Below are 19,402 nucleotides of genomic sequence, written 5' to 3'. Positions count from 1 at the left end.
TTTCTTGTCAGAATTTGTGTTCTGTTTTATTAGTATCACTCAGGCTGACTTTCTGCATATTGTGTGCAAGTGTGTGAATGTATACACACTTTTGGAGTAGACATTTCCAAAATGTTCTGTTATGTCATATTATTATGAATTCATTTGGCATTCAGTTTTAAAACACCAGCTATAACAAACACCTTTGGCATTCTAATGGAAGTTGAATATGTTTCCATACATATTCCACAGTAACTTTGCTTTTATTCACTAATGCACAGTTTTTTGTAAAATTATATATGGTTTGTTTTTGAAGTTACTTAGAGAATTAAATGAATAGTTTCTCAGTGCTGAAAAATGTCAGCCCCTGAGAAATGAAGGGAAATGACAAAATAGTAATGACAGAATTTCACTGAAAATTAGTTTAATTACTGGTTGCTTGATAGTATTACAGCTTCCAGCACATGGAAAATACAAACCTAAGGTGCATTACTTGGAAAGAAACATCTGCAGACCCTCCCATTCACTCACTTTTGTCCCTAGATTCTTCTGCTGCCATCTTCAGTTTATACATTCTTCCTGTTCCACCAAGTCATTGGTATTTTAGGCACCATTTGTATGGCAGATACTTGGTACTCCACAGTTGCTCACATATAGCACTGCTGTTGCTCAGTAGATATATGCATACTTTTTTTCCCAGGCTATTGGTGCTGTTGTAATCTTGCCACCAGAGCCTAGAGAAGGTTTCGATTCACCTATCTAGCCTGTCCCCTTCCTCTTATCCCTTTTGAACTATTTCCAGAGTTATGACTTACCTTTTCTTTTCTGTCTTTTCCTAATTTTCAAAATGAACTACCTGCAATTAATTTCTAACTTCTGAACACTTAGTAAGGGCAGAAAGAAGGATTCTGAAGAAAAAGGATTTCCCAGGCTTTATATAGGAATGGAAGGAGATGTTCAGACCTACTCAAAGGGTCAATAACCCTCCTAAGTCTCAAGCATTTAATTCTCTGCATGTGTGAAATTGAAATTTTTGAAAGCATCCAAACTCTGAATACCAAGGGGATAGTTGATGGCTTTCATTTGCTAGGGTAAATATTGAGCAACTGAGGCTTTTTGGTCACAGTTTTAGTCTAGATGTGTGCACAAAGGAAACATTGGTACAATTGGTCAATGTTAAGGAATGCTGGTTTTTTTTTTTTTTTTTAAAAAAGGCTGTATTTTGGGAATTCTTGACTCAAGTGACCCCTAATTTAGGACAATAGTTCTACTCACCACCTTGATGACCATGCCAGATTTCAAGGCAGTTAGATAACCATGGGGATTATACAGCACTTAGAAGAAATTCACCTTTAAACAGAAGGCTTTTCAGAAAGGTGTGGGATGACCTCTTCATCACAGTCAGATGTCCTGAACTGAGTGAGAATACAAGGTGGAGATGAATATGGCTTGACACATATATGTAGCTTAAAACAACAGCTCTGAGAGGTGTGAATTGCTCCATTCATTTCAGGAAGAATTTTCTCATCCTCTCTCTTCCTGACAGAATGAAGAGTGAAGCACACCTGTCTGTACCTCTTCCATCTCAACTCCCTTTGTAGGGTACACATGAAAGGGAGAGTAAGGGAGCAGGTAGGGGAGGATAAATTCACATATCTGCAGAGATTGTCAGATTTCAATATAAATGTAAGGTAAACCACTGTGCAGTGGTATGCTGCTTCTAAGAGAGCCAGCTGTCACATTGGAGCAAGAGGAAGGAATTACAGAAAGCCGTCACAGACATCTTGAGAGGTGGAGTGTTTTTCTGTTCAGATGTTGAGATGTTTCCCATATTATATAGGGAAATGAGTAGAATGCTGCAAGGACCACTGGTTTGTAGAATATTCACAGGGAAGAAGAAATAGACATATGGAGTATTTTGTACTTGTTTTGCTACTGGTGGTGTTGACCCTTTCCCATCTCTGGTCCTCTTCCTGCTATGCTGGTTTTTTTCCTGTTCCCATCATCTTCCTCCACTTCCTACAGGCCCCCCTCCCCAGTCCAATGTCCTGTTTGCCCTTTCTCCTCCTGCTGCTGACATTTGCACACCTACTGTTTGCTTAAAAAAAAAAAAAAAAGGAAGTTTTAGTGCCTTCTGTATCTTCCTCTTTATTTAAGTTACATTTTCCCCAAATGACAACAAAGCAGAACTCTGACAAAAGCAAATTACCTCTGCCTTCCCTTCTTGTGTATGTGCCAAGAGTCAATTTAAAATGACCCTACCTGGGTGGAGGTCAGGTTCAATGGCTACCACAGAGACCCCTGAGACTCACAGCTCATGTGAGAACTGACAGAATACAGAGCACTCTGTTTTTTATGTTTCCAGTGGAAACCTCTGGTTTGTGAGTTAGATGTACATCTGTCCAAGAGAACCAAGTTTTAATTGTTGCTCTGTTCCTCTACCTCACTTCCACTAGAACAGAATAGTACCAGGCACAATGCAGATTATTTTTTATGTGTGTATATATACATACATATGTGTATATATGCATACATATATCAAGACATACATATGTAGTGTACACATGAAATTTGAGATGCATCTGTGCAAAAAACTAGCATAATGCCAGTTTTAAGAGAAGCTGCTTTGAGAAAGGGGGCTTAATCTGTTGACCTTCTTCAAATTACTTCAGAATTTGAGCATTAATCCTACCCTGCACCTCAGTAATGTAGACACATTTTAAGACAGGGCAGCTAAATGTGTACTCTAAGGTACTTTGGGAAATTAACCTGTAATTGGAACAGAGTGTGCGGGGTTGTGTGTGTGTGGGGGGAAGGGGAATAGCAGACATGCCCTCAGCTTTTAAAGTGAAGCAATTCACATAAAGAAGAACACATAAATTCAGCATGATTAGTACTCCTGCAGCTCTAACTAAATTATTGTAGACTTAGAAGTGTTAGGGCTGGAAGCGATTCAGACTGGAACTTCTGTTCCTAGCACTTACATTTTAAAGCCCTTATTCTTGACTGTGTACCACAGCTGCATGTTGCATATATAAGTGTGAGGGGAAAAGGAATGATCAGGAAGGAAGCACAGAGGAACCTGATCCTCAGTTAATGAGCTTGTTGCTGAATTGTTTTCACCAGTAACAGAAGAGGAGGGCACCTAAGGGGGAAAGTGTATTGTAAAATGTTTAATTTGCCTGATGAGAAGCATTGTTAAATTCACACTTGTTGAGACACACCCAGTCTCTGTAAATCTCCTTCCCTATCCCCCCACCATTTCCTTTTCTAAACTAAGAGCCTTGCAGCCTGAAGTCACTGTTGATAACATTACAGGAATCAATGTCTGGTTGTTTACAGCTTCAGCAAGACAGGTATCTGAAGCTTGAAAGATAATTGACTTCAGTGGGGCACAGCTGGTAAGGTTTACTTTCCCCAGTCATCTACCTCACCATCAGTACAGAGATGGTTGAGCTGTGTGGGCATCAGCTACCAAACTACCACATTTTGCTTTAAAATGCTTTGTTGTAAATTGTTATTGGCTTTATGTTGACTTCTATGTATAGAACTGAGAGAGATCCAAAACGTCTCAAGCATCTGATTTTTGCGCTGAGCAAACAAACATGTATTTTCTGTGTTTTTTTATCACCATTTCGTAAACCTCTAAGCATTTTCATACATGGGTGAAGTTCGAGATCCTTCCTGAAAAGGAAATTGCTATCTTTTTTTCTGATGACATACATTACTAGCTGAGGGCTGCTGAAATCAAGGGAGGTCTTTTAATTGATTTTAAATGGACTTTTTGACCTGACCCTTGTTAGTTCTTTATCCCATTGAGGAGTTCAAAGAAGAACAGCAACAAAATCAATGCAGCTTTCCATTATTCTCAATATGCTTTTTCTGATGTGTGTTTACCTGCTGATTTTCGGTTAATTTGCACTTCTTTTATAGTAACTATAGAAGTTACAGTCCTTCTGCGTACTTGAGTAAAATGGATGAAGGCTTGGGAAAAGTAGTGTGTTTCTAATGTGCATAGTTTAACATTACCTGAATACAAAAAGAAATAGTTCTGGAACATGCTGGATTAACTACTCAGTTGCCATAAGAAAGATATTTTACAAGATGAATGTGTTTTCCTCTCTCTCATATACTATTCCTTAAACATCATATATGGTTTTAAAATAGCATGCAAAACTTGATAAAAGAACATGAATATCCATTCATCTCTAGCACAAATTTTTTACATAAAGGTGAAGATTTATTAATAGTTTTATTAAAGTGGTAACAATATTTATAATATGCAGAAATATAAAAGAAGTTTCATGGTGGATTTGTGGTACCTAAAATATCTCAACAGTATTATATGTGGCTGCCACTTATAATCTACTATATGTGACAGCAAAATACGTCAGTACAATCATGCTGATTCCAAATATTTTAATATTTTTTCTGTTGTGCTTTGCCAAGTGTTTCATCAGTAACCAAGAGGAGATTAGACACTGACAAATATACTTAAAGGCTATTGAGTAAATACTGTAGTATTCATTTTGGAGACTCTAATTCTATATTCACTGTACACTAAGGGATAGTGATCCATTCTTTGAATTTTCCAAATAATTATTTTCTATGACTTTTATTTTGTATAATATCTTCCATAGATATTACTGTAAGAAACTGTACAAACTCTCTTACTCATTTAACTACCCTTAAAGTGATGTTTAGTAGTGAAGTGAGAAAATATTGTAGATATTTGAAGGTAAAGAGACTGTTGATAGAACAAACTGAAGCAAAAACCATAATGGAAATTTGGGTTGTGCTAGAAAACACAGGAATGCTATTGTGGACTTGAGCAAGAACAGAGAAGCTTTTTGTGATTGACTGCATGTAAAAAGCTATTACTAATCCTAGATGTTGCTGTTCCATCTGTATTTGGTAGCTGTCCAAATTACTTCTCTAAATTAATTGCCATAAGTTTCCTATAGAAAAGAGCAATATTTTGCTTCAGTAGTTCTTCTAAACTTACTTTGTGTGAAATTGGATGGTTTTATCTGTTAGAGAAATGTGGTTGCCCTTCCACATACAAGGTAGCAAGGATTGAAGGTTTCCTAGGAAACATGGAAAATAGGCAAGGAAATTAGACAAAGTAGATTCGTTCAATCTTTGGAAGTCTTTCTTTCACTGAAAGACAGAATATTGCTAAAAAGAAACAAATTTTACATTCATAATTATCAGGATGAGAAACTTAGTACTTTTTAATAGCACTCGGTTGTGTTTCTGACTCATTAAAGCCGTTTCATCCAATTTATGCAAGTCAAGCAGACATTCTTTTTCTATTTTGCACTTAATGATCCTTTTTTTTCTAATTAGAGTTTGTTAGAAAGCAGTAGGGGATGTAGATCTTGCTTTTTAAGAAGCAAAACCACACTTGTGGTTTGTATAAGAAGACAAGGTGTAAACTGTTTGTCTTTTATATTTAATTTTTTGCTTTTTGGAGGATTTTTTTTATGTTCTACTGTAATGTTTCTTAATGAATTTGCTGAGTGTATAGTTTAAATTTAGATATTTTCGTTTAATGATGACTGCTAGATTTATTAATTGAAGAAAAATATATTTAGTTGGATTTCTTCCAATGAAATAACATTTCAGTTAGTTCAGCTCATGCTGCGTCTTCTAATCTTATGAGCATGAAATGTATTTAATGTTAAATGTTGCAGAATCTGATGTCTGACTTCAATACTGCAACTTCAATATCTTCATTAGTGCTGTGTAATTCAGTGCAGAGGAGGCCTGGAGTACTGCATAAAATGCAAATAAGACATCACAGAGGCTCTTGTGTCTTAATGAAGTAAGCCTTCGTTCAGGCTTTGCAGTAAATGTCCTAGCAAAGGGTTTGTTCTCCATTGGGGTACATATCCTTCTTTTTTCAGAAATAGCCTGCATTCAAGCTTCATACCACAAACTAATAAAGTCAATCCTTTTGAACTTCTAAAATACTGGTAATAAGTGCAGAAAGCTAAACTACAGGTTTAAAATGTTCAAGGTTTCCACAAATAAATCATAGGTAATTTAGGTGTTTATATGATTATCTCCATAGCAGATGGAACATTTTATAGGAAAAAGGGACTCATCTGAAAATATATGACACTGTAGTGTGAATCACAGGGTTGAGCTCTCCTGCAGTCACTGAGTATTATTGAGGTAAAATTCTTTTGCAAGTGTCATGCTTCAGAGTTCATATGCTGTACAGTCTTGGATTTTTTTTTTTTTTTTACTAGCTCAGGTTTGGAATATGTACCAGTGTTTAGCCTTATATGTGTTTCCATCTGTGATTTTATTTATATATGTAGAATTAAAGAAAGACTGCAAGACAGCAGATGAGATTGTTTTTATGAAGATCCTACTTAGTGGATAATTTCTTTTTTCTTAAATGAAAAATTTGCAATGCCAAAGCATAGGAATGCATTTTAAAATAAGTACTAATAGGAAAAGGATTAGTCAGACCTAAATGCCTGCTCAGAAAGCTTTCATTTTCAGAGAATGTCAGTCTTTTACTGCTTTTGGAATTTTTTGTTGAAGGTCTTCTCTTGATATTTTGGAGTGCAGAGCATGTTATTAATGGATACCTAGCAACCTAAACATTAGCCCTACACTGTCAAAGTTTATGGTATGTATTTATGTAAGTACTATCGAAAATTGTATTTAGTTGGGGGAATGATACATATAGGTTAGCCAAAAAAAAATCAAAAAATCAAAGTTTGTGTGGCTTCTACAGCTGACACCAAAGAGGTAAAAATTGATGTTTTTTTATCCATGCCTTATCTTTTATCAGATTTTGAAAAAGTATTTCTCCCTTAATGATGTACAACAGATGATTCAATATATAAAACACAGTTGAATGAACAAAATAGCTGCATGCTGTTGCTTTCAAAATCTGAATCCTAGACTTTTATTGGCAGTAGTGATATTCTGTTTGGTTTTAAACAGTTTGCTTAACAATATGCTCTCAACAGCCTCTTTTTAACACAAATAAAGGAAGCTATTCTACATCAGAGTTAGATCAAGAGTTTCAATTTCAAGAGCAAATGCTGCGTGCATCTGTTGAGGATGATAGAATGTGGGATTTTACCTCTTTGATTGAGTTGAAAGCTTTTAGGAATTACCTCCAGCCATCAATAAATAAATTAATGAGTTAGACTAAGACAAATGTTAGTTCCATTCTAAAACGAGACAATTTCTTGTTTTCTATGAAATTGTGGTAATTCCTATTACATAGGAAGGAAAAATCTAAGCACAAGCCAATGTTGCAGAAGTTCATATAGAATAATAGAAATTTTACTCAGCATGTACATGCATCGTGCAGCATACATATACAACTCCACTGTAAAGCGAGTCACTCATAATGATGTTACTGAAGAATGTATGTCTTGAAAATTATTCAGATTTACCATGACATCAGGAAGCACTGATTATACAGATGTAAATTATAGATGCTCCCACTGAAAAGACTTCATTTTCAGGCTAGCCTTTAAATGCAAAAGTTGTTTTCTTCTTTAAACTTAGGAGGATATTTATAAACTCTTTCTTAAAAAGAAGTACAAGGACATAACATAGCAGGACATATTCATTACTAACAGATCAAGGGAATGCTGATACATTTATTAAGAATTACGATAATTTCTTAGTGATGGTCTTCACCACCATAAAGTCCAAGATTCCTCTTGTAGCTGTCCTGTCTTTTGTTAAAAATGAGATAATCTAATTTGTGGTGTCAGAAAAAGTAGTAGCTGACCAAAGCTTTCAGTTTATAACAAGGGAGTTAGTGGGCCATGAATTACAAAGCATCTCAGTTGCTAGCAGGAAACAGCATAGTTCTGTATAAACAGCATCAGTAACTGATGGGAAACAGTTTTTCATGTGAATCATATTTACATTATGCAGTAGTTTGAGCCCCAAACCTTAATAATAGAAGGCTATGAATAACAAGAATACATGGATTATGAGAATGTTGCCAAACAGAGAGTACTGTAGGGAAATACAATTTATATTTTAGACTAAAATCATGCTGCAATCACTGAGGAAGGAAAGTTATCTGCCTCTCTAGAGTTACCTTTTTTTCCTCGGTTTCCTGTAATGTACCTAGTATTAGGTATGGTTAGCAATAGAGTACTAAATTAAATGGACCCTAGATGTATCCAGCAGTGGCACTATCTTTATACCTGACTACATATTTGCCATGAAAGCAGTTTAATATTCAATGAAATACATTACATATAAATGGACTGTGCAATAATCTTGTATCTGTTTTTTTTAGAAATGATGCTTCGTTTCTTCAAAAGTGATGCTTCATCTTATAATACATTTTGTACTTTTAAAGTCTTTTGATTGAAATATATTTTATTGCTCCTTCCATTTGTTATTTGTGTTATTTGTTAACTTCGGGAGTAAAGCTTCTAATTCCGAGGAAAAGCCATGCAAAACTTGTGCATTTTGCTATTCATTCAGCTTACAGAATGCATTGGGTATCAGGATTTATTCCTTCGAAGTTTGGAGAAGTCATTCCTGCACAGAAAGACATTAACTGTGAAGCTTGGATCCACACCTGTGCCTAATACTTAATATACTTATAACTTGCCACCATCACTATGTTTTTTTTTATTTAGTCTAAAATAGAAGTTTATGAAGTTTGACTTTGTACTGATTCAGGTTTCTTGTGCTTTTGAGCTTTGTCTCTATTAACTTCCTGCCAGAAACTTGGAAGAGATCAATTGTTTTTGGTTTGGTTTTTTGTTTATTTATTTATTTTTGTTTTGTTTTGGGGCCTTTGTTTTTGTTTTTGTTTTGTTTGTTTGTTTTTTTGTAATAATAACATGCTAGAAGAAAAGCTGAATGTTACTGGCATTATTCCAAATTACTCTTAGGGAACTCCAAACTGGTGAGCTACAGAATGCCAGTAATTGAGTATCCCTTATAAAGGTTTCTATTAATTTCATCCATCACCATCAGGTCTTTCAATTATACCTAATTTCTTTTCGGTGTTGGGTGTATCATGAAGTAGATCTTTGATTGCTAATAAACTGGTAGACCTCTGTGTTACTTACCTTCATGAAATTTAAGATACTATCTCCAAGTAAGTTCACCTTTGATTCAGGATCCTAGATGACTGCAGAAAATACTTCTCTCAGTAATTGCTATTGCTTCAAGAGTGTCTTTTCTTCATGTATGTAACTACACTAGGCAGATAAGGAAAGAAAAAGTATCTAGCAAAACAGGGGAAATAGAGTAGTGCTACCAGTTATGGAACTGAATGCTTAGAAAGAAGTAAGCTGTTCACCAGCATAGTCAAAGTGTATATATGCTGAATTGGATGTCCTTAGGATAGGTAATACGATGATACAACAAATAAATATGTAATCAGTGTTGTTATCTGACCAAAAAATGTGGTTGTTAAACCTGACATATGTTTTTGATGGTGCTTTACATAAGCTTTTAATGAGCAGTATTGTATGTTAGACTCATACTTGCACTATATTGTTTTGTTGTTAAATATGTTCATAACAGAAAACAAATGTGAAGCACATTACTGTAATTAAGGACTGGAGTAAACCCACTGATCTTTATTTGAAACTGCTGATAAATTTAACTTTACATCATTCCTGGATTGCTTCAGATGATTAGATAGAAATAGAAGTCAGTTCATAGAAATAGAAGTCAGCTCAGCAATGTTATTTCCCCTATGTCTTTGGGTTTTGCATTTCTTAAGAATATATGTAGTACATTTTTGTTATGTTATTCACTGACTGGGAGGAAATCAATGGAGAAAAGTATGGAAGCAGTGAGAGAGGGAGGAGACATGCTATATATTTTTTAGCATCTGAAAGCACAGTGCTGAAACCACATCCTTCTTATTTGCTCTTAGGTTTTCAGAAAAAACAACAATCGAATGGTTGCAGCTCTTTGAAGGTAGTGGGGTTCCATATGGCCCGATCAACAATATGCAGCAAGTATTTTCCGATCCTCAGGTTGGTCCTCATCAAGTCTTTTCTATATGTTATTACATGTGTTTTACAAGTGCTGAGTAATGATCGCCTTTTCTGCCACTCAAACCTGATTTTGGCTACTTTAAAATGGGATTTGAGTTATATGGTAGATTGAGTTTAAGCCAATAATATGTCATAAGAAGAAATAAATACAGATCCTTAAATGAATTCTATGCTTAGGAACACAGATTTTTTCATAATGAATTAAACCATAGATATTCCATGTCTCATATAGAGTCTGTCTTTCAAAATTGGCTGGTAAAACAAGGAAAGAAATGGTAATATAGTATGTAATTGCATTTTATCAGATAAATATGCAGAAAAGTACCTTTGTTGCTGCCCACAAGTAACTAATTTTCTGTATGGAGTATGGATAACCGGAATCAATACTCTTTGAAATAAAACAGGCAACTTTTTGACTGTAAACAGAAAAATGAAGCACAAAAGTCATATGAAGAAAGATCTTAACTTTTTCTTGGCCTGGCAGTTTCAGTAGCTGAAAACACTTCATCTGTGCATCTCTTTTAAATTTTAAATCTTTCACTGAATTATATCTATACTTAGTTATATACAATATTTTCACTTTTGAGTATCTGTAGAGTTGCATTATCTGCATATTCTCTCATCCCTCCCCTTCTTCTCACCCCTCTGGATAGGTTAAAGAGCCCAAGACAAATTATACTGTCTTGAACACTGTAAGAGAGTATTTTATGGCTATTCTATGGTGTTCTGTCTCCTCTAAGTTGAATTTTACTAATGAGAGTAGCAAGAGAAATGATCAATCATTGTCTGCTTATGTTTATAATAAATATGTTTGCTATAAATATTATTATCATACTCTTAGAGGCATAAAACAGTATTTGTTAGGCTGCTGCAGGGAAAGAAGTTTGTTTTTCTTAAATAAATACACTCTTTCTCCTTAAAATGATGTAGTATCATGCTGTAAAGTATGCATGGGCCAAATTTTTCACTTCATAACTTTCACAGGCATTAAGGTTGGGCTTTGAAGAACATACAGCAAGACTATTTTACTCAGACTTGGCTGTACTTGGGACAACATTGGAAAAATAGTCTTTGCTTTTTTTTGATGCTGTGAATTTAAACGAGTCCACTCTGAAAGAGACTGCTTTTTAAAATGCTATATGTCGTGGCATGGCTATTACCTCCCAAACTGAAAAGATGTTAACTTGGTTGCCTTGCTCTTGTTACAATTCACCTAAATATTATTTTTACACATATATTATTATAATTATATATATGTTATTTATATATACCTGTCAGGTTATTACTTGATATAGTTAACCCATCCATAAAAGGTATCACAGTGCTTTGCAGTTAGACATCACCATATGGCATGTTTTTCAAAATATTTTTCTGTAAAGGGGCATGCTCATCTCTCTTCTCTTCCTCACAAAACTGCTGAAAAGCTTTGTCTTTTCTATACTCTTCTCTGATATACATGGCACTCAGACATTGTGTTCTTATTACTATTGGAAACTGAATATCAGTATTTGTGGAATGCTTCATGTTATACATTTGTTTCATTTCTGGTGCTGCTTACATCCTTAAGCGTTTTCTCACAGGTATTTTCAGTTCAAAGGAAGCAGGGGAAAAAAAAGATTGCAGTTCTTTCCTCTTCTTCCTTTTAAATATGGAAAACTGTTGATGTTTGAGGTATTGGCCTTGTGCAGGATGTCTACTTTACATCACTTATATAAAATTAAGCCTCCCACTCCACCATTATGTATCTGCAAGACTATCCAGCAGACAGCAATTTGGAGAGTTGTATATTTAGCCTATTAAGTATATTTTTCTAATTTCTACCCGAATTTTTATTTTGACGGTGAAGACTTCAGACCTTCAGAGTTGGCTTCATTGCTCTAAGTCACTTATCCATATCTTGCATTTAGAGTTTAGGGACAGTTCAAGCAGTTTTTCACCTTCACATTTCTTCTGGTTTTGCTGTTGTACCTTGCCCAGTCTCCCTCCACTTGTTCATTTTTCTGTTGCTGTATAGGCAGCATGAATCCAGGATAAAAACACATGTTTGTATATAGCTTTGCTCTTTCATAAGCTAGTCTGAAATTTTAGTTTTTGAAACCTTGAAAAATGTGACAGTGCCCTGAGACTGTCTAAGACTGGGGAAGAAGTTTAACAACACCTGAGAGTCTGTAATCTAGGTATCCTCTGCACTGTGAAATCCCAATTGTAATAGGGAAAAACCAGCACCCACCAACAAGAACATAGTGTAATCACAGCAAGATTTATCATAGAATATTTTTAGTTGTCAAGGACCTTTTAAAGGTCATCTACTCCAACCACCTTGCATTGAGCAGAGATATCTTCAACTAGATCAGGTTGCTCAGAGTCCCATCCAGCCCAATCTTGAATATTTTCACGGATGGAGCATCTACCACTTCTCTGAGCAATGTGTTCCAGTGTTTTTCCACCCTCATTGTAAAATGCTTTTCTATATCTAATCTAAATTGACCCTTCTTCAATTTAAAATAATTACTCATTGTCCACTCACAACAAGCCCTGCTAAAAAGTCTTACAGTCCTCTTTCAAGTACTGAAAGACCACAATAGGGACGCCCTGGAGTCTTCTCTTCTCCAGGCTGAACAGTCCTAGTTCTCTTGGCCTTTCCTCATAGGAGAGGTGCTCCATCCAGCCATCATCTTCATGGCCCTCCTCGGGACTTGCTCCAACAGGTTAATGTCCTTCCTATACTGAGGACCCTGGAGCTGGACATAATACTTCAGGTGGGAGGTCATGAGAGCAGAGCAGAGGGGGAGAATCACCTCTCTTGACCTGCTGGTTACACTTCCTTTGATGCATTCCAGGATACGGTTGGCCTTCTGGTCTATGAGCATGCATTGCCAGGTCATGTTCAGCCTCTCATCCTCCAGCAGCCCCAAGTCCTTCTCTGCAGGGATGCTCTTGATACATTCATCCTCCAGCCCATATCGATACTGAGGGTTGCCTTGACCTAGGTGTAGGACTTTGTTGAATCTCGAGCTTGTCCAGGTCCCTCTATATGGCATCCCATCCTTCAGGCCTGTCAACCACACAACTCAGTTTGGTGTCGTCTGCAGACATTATATAGCACTGGTCCCAGTATGGACCCCTAAGAGACACTATTTGTCACCAGTGGTATGTCTCACTGAGCCATTGATCACCCTCTGGATGTGACTGTCCAGCCAATTCTTCATCCACCAAACAGCACACATTTCTTATATGTAAATCTGAACCCAGTCATCAAGTATAACTTTGTTATAACAGTGCTCCCATTATAATATGATGGTTTTTTACTCTCAATTTAGATCAGAAAATACATTTCTAAGACAGATGTCACTCAGCTTGCATTTAATAACCATGCATAGTAATACTGCATAACAACATGTACAAACAGCATGATTTAAAATTAAGGAGTTTATCATAACACAGTAATCTGCTTTTCATTGCCATTTGCTTTTAACAATAGCGAAGACTTTAGAAAAACATGAAACCCAGTGATTCTTCAGTATAGTCAAACTGTCCTCTACCTCTAATAGATAATGTTATAGGTTTTGCTAACTTCTGCCATTTTGGGCATTACCAGAAGGTTTGGATTTAAACATTTTATTTACTTTCATTTAATTGACACCATCTTCCTCTTTGATCTTTGAATTTTGATATCCATAATGCAAACACCTTTTATTTTAAGTGCAGTCTTGCACCGTTAGTGCACTAAGATGCACTGCATGGATGTCAACAATTGTGTGCTCAGCTGTCAGTAATGCTGTAAAGTGTGTGCTAGGCTGGTACCAGAAAAAGACAGAAATCCTGGGAGGAGGCTGGAATAATGCAAGGGATGGCTAGAAGAAAGTGTAAGGAAATAGGGGGAAAGACAATTAAAGGAGATGACTGAAATGGTCTGATGGAACTCAATTGGCTTACAGGTGAGTTGTGTTTTCAAATTTTATTTTAACTAAAAGGACCTCAGAGCTCTGAAGGCTCAGAGTGGTTTATATAACTTTTTCTATAAACTGAGATAAAACAACACATTTTTTGATCCCAGGACATTTTGTTAATATCGTTAACAGCTTCAATCATACTCCAAGTGAGCTGCCAAAAAACAGGAAGTTTTTTACTAAGTTGGAGTGCCAGGTGATACTGTTTTTTCCATGAATGGAGTGAAACATCCACTTTTCCCACTGATTATAATCTTTTATTCATTTGTGAAGTTAAAATGAATACTACAGGCATTTGTACTGCTAAGTCAATCAGTCTGTGGATAGACGTATGTGTATGCTTGTGCATATGTGGATAAAAAGGCTGAAAAAAAGAGGAGATTCACTATTTAAGGGAACAATTTTCTTAAAAACGTGGGAGAGAAAGGAATATTTGTAAAAGTTCTTACAAAATAGTAGAGTATACACTATTTAAATGAAAATTTATATAGTTAAGCTTTTTTAAACTATTTTTTAAAAATGTGCTCTTTTAATCATGCCAAGATAGTACAAACATTAAAAGAATTCTTAAACCATTTAAAAAACTTGTGAATGACCTCAGTATGGTCCCATTTAGCATACCTTGGGGAATACGTGTGTGAAATACAATGTGGTTTTAGGCTTTCCAAACAAAACAAACTTAAAAGAGAATACCATTTTTAATAGAAACTATTCAAATTCTCCCAAAAGATAAAAGAAAACAAAAAGAGGTACGCACTGTACTGCAGCTAAGTATGCAAGAACAAAGATCTTTGCTGATTAAGTGAGGAGACCCAAGGTTGGCTTTTTTTTTCTTTAGAACGTTGCCCTCCCATTTTCACAGTGTAATTTCTTTCAAGATTCTTATACAGTGCTCTTTAATTAAATAGCTGGCATATATAAGAAGCAACAAAACAACCCAGAAATACAGGCAGTTTAATAAATTGTTATTTGATGTTTTACCAGATTAAATCCATTCATATTGATGAATTTTACTATATGAATGTTGCCAGCTGAAAATAAAATGAAAACCATGCAGTGGTACTTTCCCCATGCCGCCCCAGCAGTTGCAGTCATACCACACAAGTTGAGTACATCAGGTGTAAGACATCACCCTGATGCATCACTTCTGAGAAACATGGGGAGGGAAATATCGGAGCTGAAATATCACAGCTGGCCCTGATTTCAGCTCCTGCCAAACACCTGCAGACTCTAAAAGGATACCATAACAAAACTCCACCCTGTGGCAAGAGGCCATCCCTTAACAACCCTTCCCTGACTTTGCATCACTATAAAAATTAATTTAACATTTTTTTCAGAAACCTTAGTCTTCCTGTCCCAGAAGGCCATTACAGTTCCTTTAGCATTTCTCTGAGTCTGCCTCAGAAAAAAAAAAAAAGTCATAGTAAATTGAGTATTGAAATATCTGATAGCTGGAAATTATTTGATGTTTTAAGTTTATTATTTGTGGAAACTTATGAAGGTGGTAGGTTTTTCTTATTAACCTCCAGACTGGCTCTTATTTTGGAAGTAATTTCATTTGAATGCATCCTGGCAAAAATTTCCTAGCATCTGGTAAAAGCTTCTACGTTCAGTATTGTGAACACATAGAACAGCAAAAATTATAAAATATGTTGGGTGGTTTTGTATTGTGGTGGTTTTTTTTCTTTTTAAATCATGTTATGTGTTTTTATTGCTGGTTTGGGCTTTTTATTTTGTTTTGTTGTTGTTTTTTTTTTTTTCTTATATGACTGTATTTTAATTGTTTGTTGAAATAGACTTTTGTGGCCTACTAAGGGCTGTCCCAAGACAAATGAAATTATATTCATGCCCATAATACTGCAGGGAGCTTTTTTACATGTAGAGGTTTCTGCAACTGAAAAGCAGCTGATTGAAGGCCTGAGGTAATACGATGTGTCTGGAAGTAATTCCTAACAGACAAGAGAGAGGAATTAAATTTTGCATGTGTCTATTAAAGAAGTACTAAAACTGGTTGGAAATCTTATGATGGAATGTTTTTACATTTAAAAATGTCAATTCATTGAAAGGAAACATCCGGATGAATGTGGTTAAAATTAAATTGTATTTTGAATCAGAAATTCAGCTCTATTCCTGCCTGTCTTGCTGAGTTGAAAATGTGTGCTGCCTAGCTTTGATTTGGTGTTTCAAGCCAACTTTATACTTCAATTTTTAAAATCTGTGCAATGAAAAACTCCACACCACCAGCCATACCCAACCCTTTAATTTTGTCAGGAGTAGCTCTTTTGTACTAAATTACAAATGTTTTTGAGCTTTTGGTCTGTGGGAAATTTATAAAAGTAGATTCTGTTCTAAAGCAGAAAGAATTAAGAAATGGAACATAGTTTGAAGAAGTGAAATGGAAAATCCAGTTCCAAGACTGTAGTATGCGATTCTCACATATACAAAATTATGCAGGCTCTATATGTATTATGAGGCAGTTCTATATCCAGATGTCATAAGAATGGTTCAAAATGAGACATCACTTGTATTTTAGTATGAGGAATATTGTAACAGGAGGCTTGTTTTATATTTTGGCTGCAGTGAGGTCTGGTCCATTACTGTGCTATGTTTTTGTGTGGCCTGCCTCTCTTATAATGACTAGTAGAGAGCTTATAGTCAAATAGTCTTGAAATATGATGGAGTTCTAAATAAAAATGTATATTTATATTAATGACAGGATTTTGTTTGTACACACATTTACTATAATACTATTGACATAGCAAGAAAAATAATGATTGAGGGGGTAGCTTAACAATTTCTATTATGAGGTTTTGTTTTCACTTACCTTTAACTTTACAGAGTTTGATCTAAAATTTCCAGTGCTGATTGTCTGTTAAGTCTCAAGTACGTGGGAAACACTTCTGGTAAAATGACTGACTCATGGGGAGAACAAGTTTCGAGAAATGTATTTTTTACCTTATCAACATATTCTTACAACTAGTTTTTCTCTGGAAGCTCTACTGCTCTGTTTTAGAGACTTGAGTAGAAAGTTGAGGGCAGTGTCTTAGATGTGCTCTTTTCTGCCCCATATTTTTAAGGGTAGTAGAAAGAAGCTGGCTATGAGTGAAGGACTGGAACCCCACATGGTGCATGCAAAAGATATGCTTTCACCTGCTGCCACATTTCTAGTCCTTTATATGTGTTCTGTGAGCCCAAAGGTGTCAGCTTTGCTTGAGACCTAGATTACAAATTGTCTAACTATATTAGCTAGAATTGGTTAGGTTTTTCCAATGCCTGAATTTTGATTTCTAAAAATGCCACAATAAATAAGAACAACACCGACATGAGAACTCACCACCAACTTTCTTTACTGTAGGAGAACCTCTAATTCGTATACACTGTGATATTTTTAAATCAGGTAATGTCTTTCTGCTGTACTCTCTTCCTGAAGCATGCAGGATAGACTTGACTGATCAGTAGGAGGGTGTTTAGTTTGGTTTTTTAACCAAGTTATTGTCTGTCAAATTCTTAATTCATTTGATTCCAAGTAGGAAAAGTAGTGAAAGAGTTAAGAAGTTCCAGAAATATGGCTTCATTTTTATAGAAGTTGAATGCCAGACAGGAATCTCTTCCTGCATCTGCCACACAGTTCACCCATGGTTTTGGATAAGTCACTTCAATCAGAATATTAAAAGGTGGTCATTACATTTGTACGCCTCATGTTTTGCAAAATATGCAGCAGTGCTGAGTTCTCATGGATGTTAATGAAACTGTTTAAAGTATTGCTTGAGCACTTAAAAATGTAGTATTGTTAAAATAGCTGAAAAGCCTAACATAGTGGTTTTATCCTTAGTTTTCTCTATATTTTGGTTTCTTAGCCATGAAATTGTGACTCCGATAAGCAGTGTTGTAAAGACATAGTAGTTATGCTTCTGGAAAGTATAACTTCTAATGTGAGAGCACCAGAGAATTTGGGAAATTAACTTTTTTTTATCGTGTGATTTGAAGTGATGTATATTAAAATAAGACCTGGAGCAACACCTTATGAGAAATAAAACCACTTTTGAATATTTTTACTGAATGAGGAAGGAGCCTGAAAGGAAATAACTCAACCATGCACTGAGATTGCACTGTGTTTCTTTTGTGCAAGCAAGAAAATGATGCTTGGTAGCAGCATTTTTACTGTTCTCTTTTCTTTTAAGTGTGTAGATATATGAATGGTAATATACCACCTAAGGAGTCTTTCTGCTGTGCCTTTTGCAATCGGACATGTCTATCTCATATTGGCCTCATTAACCACCAGCGTGCTTGTAGCAAATGTGGATATAGAGCCTTCCTAAATCTTCGTTCGCGAAGCCCAGCCATGATATGATGTCTTTGGGTAATACTATTTGCACGGAGAAAAGAGGGATCTAAGTATTTGTTGGCTATGAAGAACATTAAGTTCTCAAAAAAGGGACCTAACAAAGTACTAAACTGTGTTTAAAAATTACATTGCAGTCATGGCTGTTCAAAGGCATGAAGAGTCACCTAGCCTTTTTAGGCATTTCCTTCTAAAAGAGACGTATCAAAAAAACATACTCAAATATGAAGCAATGAGCTGTTTTTGAAACTTCACAGTCTTTGTTAGGCCTCAGTGTTAGGAGTCTATGATGCACATCCCTTGTGCCTCAAACTCTTGGATTAGTTTCTTTACTTGCAGGAGATGCACACTGGTTCTCTAACCTTGCAGCTCATCAAAGTGGCATCAGTTGGTTTCAAAGAATTTATATTTGGTGTCTCACTTCACCAGAGTACACTCAGGATAAGGCCACATACTTTAAGATGTACTGAGCTGGGTGATGTGTAAGTTCTGAGAAATCCCTCACAGAGTGTGAGCCCAGCTCTTCTTTCTGTTTGTATAAACTGTGTAACTGTGGGGTCAAAAGAGAGTTTTTAATTAACCCGTTTGTTGCATTTATCTAAAGTTTGAGGAGTGTTAAGTCTGTTACATGTATGGGAAAGAGGAAAATATGTCTCTCTCGTCAATGTGTCTCTCTCAGCACGAAGAGAGTTTATATGCTAAAGTAATTGATTCTTTAGAAGTTGGTTTTATTTTTTTTTTTAATCTGAGCATTCACTGAATCATCATCACAAAATAATGGTGAATTTAAATAGGTGTTCTTTGCTTTTCCCATAGTATGTAAATTGTGAGACTATCTATGCCTGCTGGTTGCCCAGCTCAAGTATATCAAATCAGTAAGAAAACACCATTGTTTTAAAATATTTTTCTTAAGCAGTTGCGGCTTCATTTACTAAGCAAATTTGCAGTAGAATCACTAATAAATACTAGGATTTCAGACTAAATTTTAGACATGCTTCAGTATATAACTTCCTTGAACAAAGGGTTGCTTTTAAAGTTTCTTAGTATATTTTTATGTTTTCAAAATTAATTGCCACCTAGTTTTCTTGGAGTTCATATGAATATAGTCC

General features: G+C 35.6%; 1 protein-coding gene across 3 annotated transcripts in view; it reads left to right on the top strand.

Annotated features, from left to right (window-relative positions):
* Positions 1-19,402, top strand: part of SUGCT (succinyl-CoA:glutarate-CoA transferase) — a 316,900-nt gene that overhangs the window by 123,326 nt on the left and 174,172 nt on the right. For all 3 annotated transcript variants that reach the window (XM_027712013.2, XM_027712011.2, XM_039378409.1), the window contains one exon: positions 9,878-9,980. In XM_027712013.2, the coding sequence (XP_027567814.1) occupies positions 9,878-9,980 (103 nt within the window). The remainder of the gene's footprint in view (positions 1-9,877; positions 9,981-19,402) is intronic.

The sequence above is a fragment of the Pipra filicauda genome, unplaced genomic scaffold (genome assembly GCF_003945595.2).
Source record: "Pipra filicauda isolate LSUMZ 115617 unplaced genomic scaffold, ASM394559v2 scaffold137_size4652046_pilon, whole genome shotgun sequence".
Classification (NCBI taxonomy): domain Eukaryota; kingdom Metazoa; phylum Chordata; class Aves; order Passeriformes; family Pipridae; genus Pipra; species Pipra filicauda.
The sequence above is the reverse complement of the archived record's forward strand: the minus strand, read 5'-3'. Positions and strand labels throughout refer to the sequence as shown.